The 17,737-nt window shown below is 37.7% G+C and overlaps 1 protein-coding gene across 3 annotated transcripts in view; it reads left to right on the top strand.

Moving 5' to 3' along the window:
- The window catches only part of LOC149076321 (scoloptoxin SSD14-like), a 36,856-nt gene that overhangs the window by 15,478 nt on the left and 3,641 nt on the right, over nt 1-17,737 (top strand). For 2 of the 3 annotated variants that reach the window (XM_089243884.1, XM_089243886.1), the window contains exons 2-9: nt 4,526-4,741; nt 5,277-5,399; nt 5,633-5,730; nt 7,535-7,727; nt 8,199-8,362; nt 14,952-15,247; nt 16,271-16,458; nt 17,381-17,621. In XM_089243884.1, coding sequence (XP_089100010.1) covers nt 4,526-4,741; nt 5,277-5,399; nt 5,633-5,730; nt 7,535-7,727; nt 8,199-8,362; nt 14,952-15,247; nt 16,271-16,458; nt 17,381-17,621 — 1,519 coding nt within the window. Of the gene's footprint in view, nt 1-26; nt 535-4,525; nt 4,742-5,276; nt 5,400-5,632; nt 5,731-7,534; nt 7,728-8,198; nt 8,363-14,951; nt 15,248-16,270; nt 16,459-17,380; nt 17,622-17,737 lie in introns of those variants that run through there. The other variant, XM_089243885.1, reaches the window with a different exon arrangement.

Genomic DNA, 17,737 nt, shown 5'->3' with positions numbered 1-17,737 from the left:
TAAGCGCTCTTTGCCTCCCTCCCTTCCTTGTTTTATCGGGCGTTCGTTGTCACCTTATCACATAGGGTAGATGGGAGGCTTTTGTTTTCTCCCAAAAGCTCAAGCACTTCGACCTTTTGTTTTTATGAACGATCTGTGGGCTTCGTGTCGAAACTGTGATAGCTGCGATCCGATATTGACGCGAAAAAAATTGAATGTAGGTGTGAAGAGCGAGTGCTTGTTAATTCAGCATTGATCTAGCGTTTGTACAGTGTGATTGATATACGCATATACTTAGTTGAAGTTTCGCGTGTCTGTCCGGGCTAATCACTGCCTTTGGCGGCGGGCCTCGATTGGAAGGCATTCAAAGATAGAAAGGAAATGTTTTGTATGTTTGATAACTGTTTGCTGTGATTCAGTCCGAAGTAACTAATCAATGGCTTCCAAGAGAGAGGAAAAAGCCAATCTGCTGGACGATAGAAGTGGCGAAAGTAGCTCATATGGATTCTCTTATGGTGCTATTAAACATGAACGGCCGGTTGAGAAATCGCGCAGGTAAGATGAACATACGAGATTTCTTAGATATCTTCGTCTTTATTCTAGTAGTTTGTACATTTTAAATGAACTAAAATTCTATTTGAATTAATCTAGGAAAACGTATGTTGTTATTGATTTATAAATATTACTTAAATTTCGATCTTAATATCGTCTAAAAAATCATGTTTAATTTTTGGACTAGATGTCCGACTTCCGAATCGATTTTGATAAACCCATTTTCTATCAAATCAAGAACATGTAGGAAAAACCCTATTCGACGTATAAAGCGATTATTATGAAAAATTGTCAAGTTAATTTATGTATCGTATTAAATTTAGCGTGTGTATGTGTACGTATACTAAAAAGTAGAGGTTTAGCTCACGGTCTACCACAGCCGCTCTCTACTTAGTTTTATATACGTTAAAATAATAAAGTAGTTAAGGTAACTAATAATAAAATAGTCATGCATCGTAGAGTTTCTTGATTCCATTAATTCGAATAATTTGACGATTGGAGTGATCCCGCGAATATGCAATCGAATGAAGATTTTTCATTATGAAGCCTAAAGCAGCAGCTTGAAGTTTTCATTTCGTTCTGTCCGACAATGTCAGAACTGAGCGGATCCACACAGTACGAAAGCAATATCCTGCTGTTTTATCATATTGCCACTTTCAAATCTTTTCCTACAGAAATGATACTAACTTTATGCTGTTGCTGCGTGGCATACTTTGTAAATTTGTATGTACCAAAACATGGACTTGATCTCTACGCAGGGACTATAAGTCTATAAGGCCTCATACCTAGGACCTCGTGATTGGGGGCTTCAAAATTTAAACATTCACCAACTGGACGAGAATTTTTAACCCTAGTCATGGGATTTCGGCTTTGCCCGAGGTAATTGCCCCATTTAAAAAACTCTGGCTCTCCCAAAACTTTCTTTTATTTCCGCATAGACATAAGATAAAAACCATGGTTCAATATTTATATATCCGAGTATTTCGTTATTTTTCATGAATCATGCCTTCTTTTGATAGTCAATTACTTATAGTGACGGACTCGCGATGCGAGGATCCGGGTTCGAACCCCACAGTGGTGGTCGGCTGAAGTTGGTTTTCTGTGGTTCCCAACTTCAAGGCGCAAATGCGAGCCGATCTCCCCGTTAAAAAGTCTCGCCACAGAGAGCAACAGTCCTACAACGATAAATCATTCAATCATAACACTTCACTCATAGTTAGAAAAACTAGTAGCAGATGGCAGCACTACACATAAGCATTACAGAGAAACAACAAAACTTCACGTCAGGTTTCACTACACGTACACGCACATTCCCGCATGTACCGATTCGTTGGGGGGTTCCGCGGGGGGGTGTAGTAGTAGTAGTAGTAGTAGTAGGTAGGTAGGGCCTCCAAAAAATGGCTCGGGGATCCATGATATTCTTAGGTCAGCCACCTCGTTGGGCAATTTGCCTGTTGTGGCGTTGTATTTGTATTTGTATTACCTAGATTAGTGCGTTTTCTACTATGGAACGGGTATTTCATTATGAGAAATGTCCCGGTATTTTTGTTATTAAATATTTTGTTTTGACGTAATTTATTCGTAAGGGGTCATTCAAGTATTCGTAAGGGGTCATAAGTCAGCATCGAGGGGGGAGGGGTTTGATGGTTGCTTACGTCATCAACTACCTCTTCTTGAAGATATGAAATGTTCTAAGCTGTTGACGAAATTTTGCTGACGGGGGGGGGGGGGGGGTGTCAAAAATTTCTGAAAATATGCTACGTAATACTTGAATGGCCCCTAATATTAATTTGAATTACGAATCGTCTTAATGAAGCATTTGGCCATCACTGAATTCTGTAGGAAGAGCATGCAGAAGAAATAGTATGCAGCATTCATTATAATAATTTTAATTGTAAGTGTTATGTAAATGAATGTATGTATTTTTGACTTCGCTCATAAGTTTCATTTTAAAATATTTTGAGTGTAAACAGTTCAAGAAATAATGCACCGATTTTTTTATAATTACGGCATTTTGAGAAACCATTAGTTCACCTGTAGCTGCTTGTCGAGGAGGTGATGTAATTCCGATTTCTATTGATTGCGCCAAGCCTAAACAAGCTGACATATCGCTTCCTCTCTTCGATATTTATCTCTTCAGTGTTCTTTGCCCATGGATATCATTTTCATGTTTATTGTTTCTCGAATGACGATTAAGAATGGTCGATATGATAGTTATGAAGTAGAGAGTATTCGGAGATAATTTTTATCGATTTTTTTTCCCCTTCTTTTTATACTTACGGTAACTATGGTGGGAAAAGAAAGATATCTATAGTGTTTTTCGAGTAGTTTATTTCTGAAATAAATGAAAATTCGAGGTTTGAGATGAGGATCCGATGTTGAAACAATATCTCCATAAGCACGTCTTAATCATGTTACAGACCACGCCCTAGCTTTCTTTGACAAGTACCTGAAGTGTAATGTTTTGTCTACTCAAATGGTGGAAGATTCTGTGTAATTCTATCAAGGTTAATACCACTTGACAGAATGCGTAAGGGTTTCGTTATTGTTATGGTTTTTTTTTTTTACCTGAGTAGGCAAGCAGTGTCCGAGAGTGTTTCCAGAACACGTGAAAAGTATTTTATCATGCGGGTAACATGACGGTGTTTTGTAGAAAGAAGAAAAATATATATTATTTTCGTACTTCGAACTATATACAATTACGAGGAAGGGGGCACGTCATTACCACATGAGGAACTCCCGTTAACCCTTGAAACGATTCCGACATCAAGACTAAAGTGATTTGGGAAGAAACAAGAATATGTGCTACTGATGCCCTGAGAGGTGCTTCTATTTGCCGATGAAAACCTCTCAGCATTTAGAATTAATCATTCTAATTCTAAAAAAGAAAAAAGCTTTTACCATCGTGCACGTATTTATTGCACAGACGTATAATAGATGTTATCTTCAGTCTGTGGTCAATTGCGCTGCTAAAGCTCAAGGAAGCGAAGGGGAAAAAGGGGCATTCAACACTTACGAGTGAATGCACATTAGTACCTGTGCTCAGTGTCAACTCAACCCATAGAGTAATAATAGTACATATATAGATTCAACCCGTGTGTACGCAGACCTATTTGAGTGATGTATTTTCCGGTCGATATGTCACTTTCAAAAGTTTAATTCATGATTAAAATTGTTTGATCAAAAGAAAAATAAACACAGCTATAATTTTTATTTCTCGAATCAATTCTGAACATTTTTTCCCCCGGCTTAGATTCTTACGGCCGATGTGAGATTAATGCCCGAGGTTTTCCGGTGGTTTAGCTGTGGTATTCTTAACTTTCCTTCATATCAATTATTACCCCCCACTCACCCAGTCCTTTTATCTTATTTGGAATTGAACAAATTGTAATTTTTCTCCACGTTTTCCGAAATTCCCTAAAAATTCCAGAAGTCTTCCAGAAAAATGATTTCCTTCCCTGATCTTGATTTCCTTTTCCTCTTTATAAATTTAAAAACACTTTTTTTTAAATAGTACATATTGTATTAAATTGAAACTTCATGTTTTACTGAGTTAGTGTTTATAACGTTTTTAACACAAAAGGAGAAAATCAATCAAGCTGTTGGGGTAAATGAGCAGAGTAACTGAAACGTAATTCAAAATATTCAGCTTTGGAGAAAAAATTTATTTCCAATATTTTACCAGGCTGTGTGTTTGCTTTTCTTTAAACCTCGCTTTGTTTATTCAGTCACTTGCTGTGTATAAAATACATGATGTAAACACACATATTCGCATAATGGCAAGATATATGTTTTTTGTTTCCATGTAGGCTAATCCTCTTTATTTAGAAGAATGATTCATTTAAATTTTCTTCATCATTTAAAAGAGACTATTATTTTCGAATCCCCCTTCCAATTCTAATGAACGGGGGAAAGGTTGTTTTTCTCACTGTACATATTCTGAAATGTTTCTTCATTTAATTTTTTATTGTTTTTATTTCTATTATTGCATCAGGTTTTTGTGCACAAAACGTGACGCTGTTATAGTCAGTATTGCATTGACCTTTGCTGCATGTGCAATAATCACAACACTAGCAATTGGACTTCCGAGGCTGAAAGAAAATGAGAGACGTTATTTTGATACCAGCTTTGCACCCTCACCGTCCCAACTTTTGTCCTATAGTAAAGCAGCTGTTATCACTGATGGAGAAGAGTGTGCCGAAATTGGAAAGTATGTGATTCATTCTGATCTATCTTTTTAGTTGTGGTTGTTGTTCTCTGTGTGTCTTTTTTTTTTTACCATCATACAAAATTCATTGCTTGTATCAGAAAAATTGATTTTTAATAATAATTTCCTATCCTATTTTTACTTCTGTTAAAATATAAATTTTTCATCATTTAGGACCAGAAGCGTACACAGCAAGGGGGTGCAGGGGGCCCGTGCCCTTCCCACAAGGCGATCAAAAGTTAAAAATGTTTTTAAATATATTTGTAAAATGATTTAAAAATATTGAGAGGAAACATTTATATGTGATCTAACTCCATTTGTGTTGATTTAAAATGCTTTTTGAAAGTTGGTAACTGAGAATTTCCCGGAAGAAACTCATTATGACCCTCCCAAGCCTGGTGTGCCCCCCCCTCCAAAGGTCAATCCTGCGTATGCCCCTGCTTAAGACACTATTATAGTGTTCGTGTATTTGGGAGTAACATATAATTTGTTGCATAATAGTAACATATTGCTTGATACATGTTTTCACATCTCATAGGAATGTTCTAGCTAGGAATGGCACTGCAGTAGATGCTGCAATTGCAACTCTCTTTTGCAGTGGTGTAGTCAATCCTCAAAGTATGGGTCTTGGCGGAGGATTTTTCATGACAGTATTCATCAAGTGAGCTTATCTTTTTTTTTCTTTTTCATGTTTATATGCATGTATATAAAAGGCAGTCATTTGATCAACATTTAGAAAATTTTAACAAAAATTTCCAGTTTAAAAAAAAACTTTATTTAATTAATTTATTTTTTGAATGATTAAAACATGATTATTAGAAGATTAGATGTTAAAATTAAAAAAAATAAAACTTTGCTAACAGCCTTTAATGAAATTTCATTTTCCCCTTTAAGTGGAGAGAAAAAGTCTGAAATCATTGATGCCAGAGAAGTTGCTCCAATTGCAGCGACACAAGATATGTTCCAGGGAAACAAGTCATTGTCTTTAGAAGGTGATCAATTGATTGGTTATTGGATTAAATTTAAACCATTTCATTTTTTTTTTACAACTAAGAGGACTTTAGAAAAGTCTACATGATAGGAAAGGAGGCTCATTACTGTTGAACACAATTTTATTCATTTTTAGCACTTGTTCAAAATTTCTTTGAGAGTATTTGACAGGTATAGCAATGGCATCATAATCATCATTTGACGATCAAATCTTTATTTATAATTTCTTGAGGTGAATGGAAATATTATGGGCACATCAAAGTACTTGAGTATACCATGAAAAATGTGTTTAAGATTTGGGAAACAGAAAGATCAATCTTAAATGACAAAGAGGGAGAGACCTCGGAAAGAGAAAAAGACTAAGTTCTGGACAAATATTTAAAAACTGCAAAGCAGTTATGAAGAAAATTTTAAGTTATAGAAAATTACTTCAAGAATTAAAAACAAAATACACTTTTAATTAAAACTAGAAAGTGGTTAATAAGATGAATAAATTGAATATCAAAACTCATTAACCCTTCTGCATGGATCTCAGTACGGATGGCAAATCACAGCGAGTGAATTTTTTTACCACTATTCTTTAAAATAATCACAGTAAATTTTTTATTGCATAAACTAGACATTTTACTAAAACATAGCTTTCTTTTACAATTTTAGAATTAAAATTGAAAAATATATGAATTATTTTCAGCGGAGCTGCACAAAGTTTGATTTTATTTAATATGGTGAATAGGGCCCTGGCATTTAAATTTCTGAACCAGTTTGAAGGGTTAATGGAAGGCCATCATTTGGGGAAGCGGGGTGGTGCAATCGCCCTCTCTCTTAACTTTTCCAAAATTTTAAAAATACAATCGAAATGGACAGACAAGGTGAAATACACTCAGTGCCAAAAAAATTAGGAACACCCCTCATTCAGAGCGCCAGACCCAATTTTTATTTAAGGGCCTACATCTCTTTCAAGCAGGTGGCGGCAGAAGTACAGTCTGCGGAGCATTTTCATGATGATGTTGCCATTGGAAACATCCATCAATGCCTGCGCCTACCTCCACATTTTTGCTGACCATGTACACTCATTTATGGCCACAATTTTTGCTGATGTTGAGGGCTATATATATATCCAGCAGGACAATGCACCCTCCCACTGGGCCGGAATTATCTCAGGGTGGTTTGAGTAACATGATTCAAATTTTTAATTGCTTCAGTGTCACCCAATCAGCCAGTCACCCAGTCCCAACCCAATCGAGCATTTGTGGGACGAGGTTGAAAGGTCTGTTTAAAGCTCCAAAACCACCTTCTAATCTGAGGGAATTAAAAACTGCCAATTTGTTAGCATGAGCTAATGTTCCTCCTCAACGGTTTCAGCATTTTATACAGTCCATGTCTAGAAGAATATCTGTAGTTGTCTCAGAGCCAGAAGAGGCCACACAATATTATTCGTGAGTAGCAGGGTGTATATAATTTTTTGGCCATTGGGTTTATATATATATTGAGTATATGTTCTTTGCCGCCTCCCCCCCCCCCCTCCCCAGAAAAAGTTGAAATGACAGGACTGGTTAGTGATCAAAACGTTTTTTGGGCATGCTGGTAAAAATGCACTGGAAAACTAATCTAAATCAAAAAACTGCTGTCCTTTGATTTCTCTCTCTCTCTCTCTTTTTATTTATTTTATTTTTATTTTTTTGCTGTATTATGTGTGGAATATGGTACATGTATACACTGAAATGTGTTGTTGTTTCTGCTAGAGTTTTTAATTGTGAGAATTGCTGAAATATATTTTTTCGCACATCTTTTATATTTATTTTCCAGGTGGGCTGTCGATTGCAGTTCCTGGTGAACTCAGTGGTTATTGGTTAGTTCATCAGAAATATGGGTATTTAGACTGGGGTGATCTCATCCAACCATCTATTGACATATGTAGAAAAGGTTTCAAAGTTGGCTCACACTTAGCAGACAAAATTGAAAGACTTAAGGACTTGATCAATGAAATACCATCCATGAAGTAATGAACTTTGCATATAAATGTTATGCACATTATATTAGTTTGTGAGAACTTGTAAAATAGTTTCCGGGCTTCTTGAGTCATATTATTTGTGAAAGTAAAATTGAGGTTATACTATTGATAGAAGCAAAACTAAATAAGCATTTAAAAAAATTGTTTTAGAATTTGATTATTAAAATTTCAAAAAGCTTAATTGTAAGTGTGCAAATTAAATTTGATTGAAAATATTTTTTTTTTACTATTCAAAACATATTTTAGTTGTTCTAAATAATTTAATATGGAAATTGGTTTGGAAACTTATCAACTGCTGATTATAATTAATGCTGTGTTTTAGTTCTTGTATATGATATATTTGATAAAACATAAATTACAAAAGTAGGCATGTAAATATTATGCATAGACTTTAAGCTCTCCAAAGCTTTGTTTATTTTAAAGTCACTCAGAAAGAATATCAATTTATTACAATTGCAGAGAAGAGTTCTTTAATAATGAAACTGGGCAACTGTACAAGCAAGGAGAGCTCATGAAAAGACCACGATTAGAGCATACTCTAGCACTGATTGCAGATAAAGGAGCAGATGTATTGTATACTGGGGAGCTTAGTGATGGATTTATTAAAGATATCAAAGAGTGCGGTGAGTGTATACAATGTACTTTCTTGTCAAACTAGCAGAGCTATTTAGCAATTTAGAAATATAACTTACTATAGAATTATGTAATGTAATAATGAGCATGCGCACCTGGTTGTTTTGTTTTTTCTTTGTTTTTTTGGGGGGGGGGTATTAAACTCAGTGTTAAAATGTTGTTTGTTGTTTATTATTTGGATATAGTTTATTGGCAGCAATTTATAAAAATATACTTACACATTAACATAATAATAATTTCCATAAGTTGAGATTCTTGCTCAAACCAGAAAAGTAACAAGAAAGTGTGTGATCAATTGTTAGCATTGCACTCCATGTTTGAAAATGATTGGACTTACATTCTGTATTTACGTTTTTGTGCAAATCATTGGATCGAAAATACTTTCACCCATGGGACTATGGGCTTTATCTAAATGAAAAACCAAGACTTTAATGTTCCATATCTATTTGTTTATGATTTATATTAGTAAAATATATATCAGTTCAATTTTCATTATTATATATCACTCAATAAAACCTAATTTTTTTTGCGGGGGGGGGGGGGTATTCTTTATAACAATTAGCCTTAACTCTTCTTGAAATGTGTTTATGATCAATATAACCTTGTAACAAAGTTTATATGTTCTTTGCTGTATTAAACGAACCAGACTTTTTTAATTGGATTGGATTGGATTTTGAATTTTTTTGGCGCAAGGACCAATTTGGCCAAACTGTGCCAAAACATGACATACAAATAAGAAAAATGTCCTTTTGTCGTGTCAAAAAACTAAAACATATAAAAAGGAAAATGAAACGTAAAACAATGACATAAATTGTAAAAACTATAATTTGTCATATAAACCAATGGCCTTGATGAATTTAAAAATGCGAGATGCATCGCTATTGTCAGATAAAATGTCATGAAGTGAAAGATGACTCTGACCAAAAGCGGTCGTGAAATGATGACGATGATGTGAACAAGTAAAAGCATGAGCAATGGTCAATGGACTTTGACAATGAGGGCACTCTGGTTGACTCTCTCGTAATAATAAATATGATTGTGTGAGGCGACTGTGTCCTATGCGTAACCGGGCAAGCAAAACTTCCTCCTTTCGGTTAGTTCTGCAGCTCGAACGCCAATGGCCAAGTGTGGGCTTGATGGCATGAAGTTTATTATTTACTTGATTGTTCCAATGATCCTGCCAGCGGCGATGCATCACTTCCCGGAGGATTGAGAAGTGGTCACTGGCAGGTACCAAAAGGCTATTATCGATGTTAGTTGTTGTTCGAGCTGCGTTGTCTGCTTTTTCATTGCCCGGTATTCCTACATGACTTGGTACCCAGTAAAATTTTACTGTGGTACCGTGATGAATGAGGTGATGCAGTTCATGAAAAATGGCATGAATAAATGGATGAGTGTGAAAAGTGAAGGAACACAGTGCTTGCAATGCGCTGAGAGAGTCGCTATAAATGATGCATCGTCGGTGGCGTTTGCGTCGTATGTGACGTAGAGCCTGAAGGATTGCGTACAGTTCTGCCGAATAAATAGAGAATGTGTCTGATAGTTTGAAAGATGTCTCCTCACAGCAGATGTAGGCACAACCGACATGCCCAGGGCTTTTTGAGCCGTCGGTATATATGGGGAAGTACCTGTTGTACCTACCCCTGTGCCTGAAGAATATCTGTCGATATATGACATCTGCTGTGGTGGCTCTAGGGTATAACGATAATGAAAGAGAGACATCTGGCAGAGACTGCTCCCATGGTGCCAGTTGCCAAGCAACTGGGGCCACACGACTGATGTTTATTTGTATTTCTTCTACAAGTGCCCTCATACGAAGACCGTAAGATGGGACACATGAAGGTCGAGCAGCAAAAAGTCTATGAAATGACGGATTAAAAATGACACGATGAAGTGGATGACCTGGTAAAGACTTCATTTTGATATAATATTTCAAGGAAAGTTCTTGGCGTCTTGATGTCAGTGATGGCTCGTTGCATTCGACATACAGGCTCTCCATTGGAGATGTCCGGAAAGCTCCAGAGCAAATCCGCAGGGCGAGATGGTGGACTGGGTCGAGCACACTCAGATAGCTCCGAGGTGCCGACCCGTATACAATGGAGCCGTAGTCGAGCTTCGATCTTATTAGAGCTTTATATAAGTGGAGGAGTGACTTACGGTCTGCTCCCCATGATGTAGACGAGATGACCTTCAAGAGGTTCATCGTCTTCATGCAACGAGCTCTTAATTGCGCAATATGAGGTTTGAAAGTCAGTTTTTTATCGAATGTGACGCCGAGGAATTTTGTATTTTCTACTATTGGTATTAGACTATTGTTTAGAAACAATTGTGGGTCATCATGTAGGTCTCGACGCCGACAAAAGTGCATAGCGACGGTTTTGTCGGCGGAGAATGAGAAGCCGTTATTATGTGCCCACTTGCTGATCTTGTTGAGTGCGGTTTGTAATTGTCTCTCGGCTGTCCTCATATTTACTGACTGATATGACATCAACAGATCATCCACGTAGAGTGCGCCAGTGACAGACAACGGGAGTTGGTTCAACACCCCGTTGAGTCTTAAAATAAACAGTGTAACGCTTAAAATGCTACCTTGAGGTACACCTTGTTCTTGGATTTGGGGAGCTGATAATGTGCTTCCGATCCGTACCTGGAAGATGCGTCGAGCGAGAAAGTTCTTAATGAAAATGGGCAAGTTGCCCCGCAAGCCGCAATTATAGAGGTCGGAAAGAATTCCGTGCCTCCAAGTACGGTCGTAGGCCTTTTCTATATCAAAAAATATGGCTATCATATGCTCCCTCTTTACGAATGCTTGTCTTATTGATGTCTCAAGGCGTAACAGATTGCATGTTGTGGACCTGAACCGTCTAAAGCCGCTTTGATGTTTAGATAAAATATTGTTAACCTCAAGGTAGTGCATAAGGCGATAGTTGACCATGCGTTCCATGAGCTTACATAGACAACTGGTCAAAGCAATAGGTCTGTAACTGTTCGGTTGTTGAGGATTTTTGCCAGGCTTCGGGAATGCAAGAACTATGGCTGCTCGCCAGGTGTCAGGAAATGAATGACTGACCCAGATCCGATTAAATAATATGAGTAAATGTGAGAGTGATTCTGGTGAGAGATGCCGAATCATGGAGTAATGAATGGCATCGGGCCCTACAGCTGAGTCAGGACTTCGCTGCAAGGCCGTCGTCAGTTCATGAAGGGTGAACAATGAATTGTACCCCTCCGGTGTAAAAGGCCGGAAGGTGTACGATGTACGTTCGGCTGATGATTTAATGGGATGAAACGATGGGGGATAATTCGCATCACTGGAGACAGTGGCGAAATGGGCGGCGATGGTATCAGCAATATCCCTCACATCGCTGATGATAGTGCCATTGGTATTTAAAATGGTGATGGGATGAGACTGATAATGACCATTGATTTTTCGGATCCGGTCCCAAATGATTTTGGATGAAGTTGATGAATTGATTCCCGTCGTAAACTTTTGCCAGGACTCGCGTTGAGCCTGGCGCCTGGTTCTTCTTGCTATCGCCTTTGCTTTTAAAAATGCCAACTTATTATCATGGGTAGGATACCGCCGGAACCTACTCCATGCTTTCTTTTGTGCTTTAATCGTAAGACTACATTCGTGGTTCCACCAAGGTTTAGGAAATTTAGGAAGTTTCGAGGAAACTTTGGGTATTGTTTCATTGGCTGCTGAGATCATACAACTGGTCACAAGGTCGACACAATGGTCAACGTCGGGTTGCGAAACCATATCCTCCGTGATTTCTGCCTTGACCGTGAAGTCAGCCCATCGGGCGGCCACAAGCTTCCACCGAGGAGGTCCCTCAGGTATGCTATGGCGTCGGTCGAGGCACTTAACCACTAGAGGAAAATGATTGCTCCCGTGGAGGTCTGGATCAACCGACCAGGACCAGTTGGGCAAGAGTGTGGGTGAACATAACGATAGATCTATTGCAGTGAAACTATTGTTTGGGGCATGGAAATGAGTGAAACTGCCATCATTCATGATGGTAAGGTCCATGTCGTCTAACAGCCGTTCAACCATTTCCCCACGAGGGGTGTTGCTGTTAGAACCCCATATTATGTTATGTGCATTGAAGTCTCCAAGAAGAAAAAATGGTGGAGGTAATTGATCAATCAGATCTTCTAGATCTCTCTGTAAGATGGTGTCATTTGGTGGCAAATAAATGGAACAGATGGTAATTCTTAGGGCTGTAGAGATTTCCACCGCGATGGCTTGCAGGTTCGTGCGCAGCGTTAAAACGCGCGACGACACATGATGTGGAACCAGCAGAGCAACACCGCGGCAAGCCCTACTCCCGTCATCGTAATCAATACGAAACAGGGAATGTCGCCTGATGTTCCATGTCTCCGAGGGCTTCGTGAAAGTTTCCTGGAGTGCCACGCAAACAGGATGATAGCGATTGATCAAATCCTTGAGATCTTCGTAATTGGATCTAAGACCACGAATGTTCCATTGAATTATGTTGGCCATAAATTAGGTAGAAGTAGACGGTTCGAGGTCTTTAAATTTATTCCGGTCTAGTTTCCGGCGAGTACCACCAGATTCTGATAGATTATCAAGATCCATGTCACCAATTGACTTGTCATCAATTAGTGACACATTCTTGAGGGTGGGACATTTTATTGCTCTCTGTATTGCTTTTCTTGAATATCCGGTCTTTTTAGATTTATTTCCAGAGTTAATCTTGGGTTTAGTACCAGTAGGTTTTTTGAATGTGTGCACTGTTGCTTTTCCTGCCTCTTCTTCGGAGGTAGTGGACTCCCTCCGAAATCCAGCAGAGCAACAGCAGCCACAACTATTACACGGTTGGTTAGATGATGATGTTTGAGTTGATGTATCAGCTATTGGTTCAGTCTGAGTTGTTACGGATGCTTTGGTGACAACATTGTTAGTCATATTAGCTGATGATGGATTTGTTACCATATTAGAATATGATCTATTATCTATTGGAGTTTGGTTAGAGGTTATACGACGGCGTGCTTCGATATATGAGATGTTATTGAGGACCTTGATCTTCTGGATCTCTTTTTCCTCATTCCGTTTCGGACACTTTCTGTCAAATGCGGGGTGTTCGCCACCGCAATTGACGCACTTGAATGGTGAATTAGTGCAGTTGTCCGAAATGTGGTCCTTCTCACCGCATTTTGCGCAGGTGGGTTGGCTGCGGCACGCCGTTCGTGAGTGGCCGTATTTTTGGCAGTTAAAGCATCGAACAGGGTTAGGAATGTATGGCCGGATTTTGAGGTTATAATAACCTATTTTGATATCTTTCGGCAATGTTGGTGATGAGAATGTGAGAATTATGTTTCGTGTGGGAGCTGGATTGCCATCTTTGCGGCTCATAATATGTTTGGCAGATGTTACGCCTTGAGACGCCAGCTCTTGTGTTAGTTCTTCTTCATCCATGTTAATTAAGTTATTATCTGAAATGACACCACGTGAATAATTCAACGTGGGATGGATTTTGACTGTTATTGGAATGTCTCCGAGAGATGTGAGCTTTTGAATGAGTTCGGCTTGTTTGGATGTGTTAGTTTCGATGAGAAGGTCTCCTGAACGAAGGGCCTTCACCGATTTTAAGGTACCAACTGTGCCATAGAGAGCTTTATCTATTACAAATGGTGATACTTTGGCCAGCGGTTTTTCGGCATCTGAAGAGTGCAGAAAGAAAAATGAGACAGTTGATGAATTTGAAGCAGTTACAGTGACATGTGTTTGGTTTGAAGCAGTTCTTTGACGTTTTGGTGCATTTTGATTTTTTCCCATATTTGAATGGGTATTGTTCCACTCCCACCCACCATGCCCACCATGGAGCCCTACGAGGGGACGCGCACACGTAACCGGCGAAAGTTAGTAGCAACGTCAGGTTAGGTGGGAGCTATACACCACCAAAGCAGGCGAGCAGACGCGTTCAAGATCCAAGATCGTCGCGAAGCAGCACCAACAAACCTCAACGACGTCCGGCAGGCCCGGCCCCTCTACCTGCCCAGTAGTGTAACCCCTTCAGCCACCGAGGCGACCACAGCCGATTGACCTGGACGGGGCTAATCCAAGCCTCCCGTTTCGGCTGAATCCGAGGCCAAAGCTAGCGCATCAGGCTAACCAGGATCCCCATCTCCAGCCTTACGGGTCTCCACGCACGGCAAACACGCAGGTAGACAGCGTCCCGGATGGAGCATACGCTAGAAGCAATGCCCCATCCGGGAGGACCCCTCCCCGCCTGAGCGGGGCCCACAATGAGGGGTTGGACACAAAAGACAAAAACATGTACAGGACAAAACGAGACGCAAGACATGTACTGCAAGATGTGTCGAAATAAACATGTAATTTGGGCTATTGAAGGTGAAGTATATGAGCACAAAAAGCGATGACAATGACGTGTGATAGATTTGGCGTTACCCAGGGTGCACCACGAGGAGGCCTATCACATTACACCCCGACTTTTTTAATAATAATATGATTCTTATGTATTTCCAAGAGATCCGTATGATCTGTCCAGTCCTTATTTCTCTTTTCTTTATACACTTTAATATGATATTTAGGGGGAATAATATCAAAACAAGATCTGCAGCAATATCAGCCAGAAATAAGAGAACCTGTTCAAGTTCCTCTTAATTGGAATGGAGCCAGCAAAACCCTGCTTAGTGTACCTCCTCCAGCAAGTGGCCTCGTCATATCTCTTATACTACAGCTCTTGCAGGGATATAATATCACTGCTCAAGCAATGGTCGATGTTGATTCTGCTGTCCTTGTTTACCATCGCCTCATTGAATCTTTCAAGTTTGGTTTCGCATACAGAACCAAGCTTGCTGATCCAGCTTTCATCAATCTTGATCAGGTAATTATTTTTGGATCTCTATCAATGTGTTTTATGTATGTAAAAAATCTAGAGAGGGGAAAGATGTCTGTGGATATGAACGTGATACCTTTTCAAGAAGTATTGTAATCTTGCATGTCGAAGCTATTTCTGTATTATGAAGTGTGAACTGAACAAATTTGAAGATGTATAATAAAAATAACTCTAAAAAATTTATGTCTTGGCATTCTGTCAGTTTTAAGGTGCAGTCGAACTTGGTTAATTCCAAATTCGATGAAACTGCTAAAAAAACATTTAATCATTCACCCTATAAATTTAGGGATCCTGACTGGCAGTGTAAACAATAAAGAAAACTCAGACTGAATTTGTGAAAACTGTTATTGAGATTGAAAACTAATTGTATTTCATGGTGAGAGTATTGAAAAGAAAAAAAAATTGGGGGGAAATGATATCTTGATGTTTGTGCTAGCACAAGAAAAATGCTATTTATCTAGCCTGAAAAAAATTATCTTTCTCTAATCATTTTTTTTTATTTGTCTCATGAGTTCATTTCCAGATCTACATGACTCGCAAGAATTTCAGATATGCCTATTATCTAATCTTCTTTTCATTTTATGTAAGCTTCCTAAAAACCTCATTCAAGTTAAGAAATGGAGAAAAGCTGATAATATAAACATTGTGGAATCAAATGAAATAATAAAGAAAAATAAAAGTAAAATAATATCAAACATTTTAAAAAGTATAGGAATGATGCACATAACCTAGTCAAAAATGTTTGTTGAATCACTATTCAGATAAATGTTTAGTGTCTTGCTTCTACCCAGTGTAGCAGCTATTCCAATGACTTACTGTTTGTATATCTATAATTCATTTACCTTTTTTTTTATTCAACAAATGTAACATAATTCACACATTGAGTATTTCATTCATTATTGTATAAGAAAGGTTTCTGATCTTTTTTTCATTATTTACTACAGCATGCTCAAATTCCATTAGAAGAAATAATGATATATATGCTACAGTACTTTTTATCTTTACCTGTAGCTCATTAAGGATTTGAACGACAAAAACTTCGTGGATGACATCAGAATGAGAATATCAGATGACTCAACATCCCCTCCAGAATATTATAATCCTTTACAGAATGTTGATGTAGATTACGGCACTTCTCATGTATCGGTTCTGGCACCAAATGGTGATGCTGTGTCTGTAACAAGTACAGTCAATACATAGTAAGTATTGGCTCCAGTCTTATTTTTTTTTCTTCAAAATTTTGATTTCTTATATACCATATTTACTTCAATCTGTCACATGTTCTTTCTCTTCCCCCCATAAAATGAAATATATGTATGAGAGTGTTCCTTAAAATTGGTGAAATTTTATTAGCAAAAAAGGCACTCTCAAAACTGGAAAATAAGGTTGTGCATTCAGACCCTCTTATAATGAAGATTCAAAAATATGCACTAAAAGTGTTCTGGAAATTAGATTCTTAGGGATAAATAACTTCATATTCAGGAATGTAATGTAATCTTTACTTCATATTAAAGTTTTTTTGCTAGCAAAATAGGATTTATATAACAGGAGAAACAAAATGTGCAAAGAGGTTTTTTACATTACCCAAAAAACCCCTGCTATAACATCTTCCACAGAAATAAAGGGATCATTATCGGTTGTACCTCCACACTGCAGAAAGGTAAATTTACAGATAAGAAGATTGAGATATGATTATGAAGAAATTCCTCAAAATTTGTGTTTTAAAACCATTTGAAAACTTGTTTTAAGTATACTCTGCTAAAATCAGTGTTCATTACAAGTAAGGCTGGATATCAAAATTTTCAACTGATTTATCAAAAATTTTGAATTGATTTCTCTAGAACATCATTTATTTATTTTTTTTACATTCATTTTAAAAAAAAATACAAAAAATTTAGGTTAACTGAAAACATTTACTTTCTGAAATTAATAAATGGATTTCCATTAAATTTCATTTTAAAATCTCAAATTTCTTGAATCAATCATTATACAATAAATATGTTCATTAATTTTCTATTAATTTTTTTTAAAGGTTGCAAAATTTCGTATAGATGCATTCCTCCATTACCTCCAATTGAAAAATGTTTATGTTTTTCCTCTTTTTTTTATTTTTTCTTACAGTTTTGGAAGTTTATGTTTATCCCCATCAACAGGAATTATACTGAATAATGAAATGGATGAATTTACGTCACCAAACATCACCAACTATTTCGAAGAGATGCCATCCACCAGGAATTTTATAGAACCCCGAAAAAGGCCAATATCTTCCATGTCGCCATCTATTTTAATCAATGAGGATGGTGAAGTAGAGATGGTTTTAGGTGGAATGGGTGGAACACGTATAATCACAACCATTGTGCAAGTATGTATTGTCACCTGGGTGTGACGATTTGAATTTCATTACAGCAGGCAGATTTATAGATTTATGCCTTTTTTTTCTGGATAATGTTTATTACATTTCTAGTTATCTAAATCCCT

Source organism: Pholcus phalangioides, unplaced genomic scaffold, assembly GCF_987345545.1.
Source record: "Pholcus phalangioides strain wild (caught in Gottingen) unplaced genomic scaffold, Ppha-v1.0 ptg000015l_1, whole genome shotgun sequence".
Taxonomy (NCBI): Eukaryota; Metazoa; Arthropoda; class Arachnida; order Araneae; family Pholcidae; genus Pholcus; species Pholcus phalangioides.
Note: the sequence above shows the minus strand (reverse complement) of the source record. Positions and strands in the feature narration are given on the sequence as shown.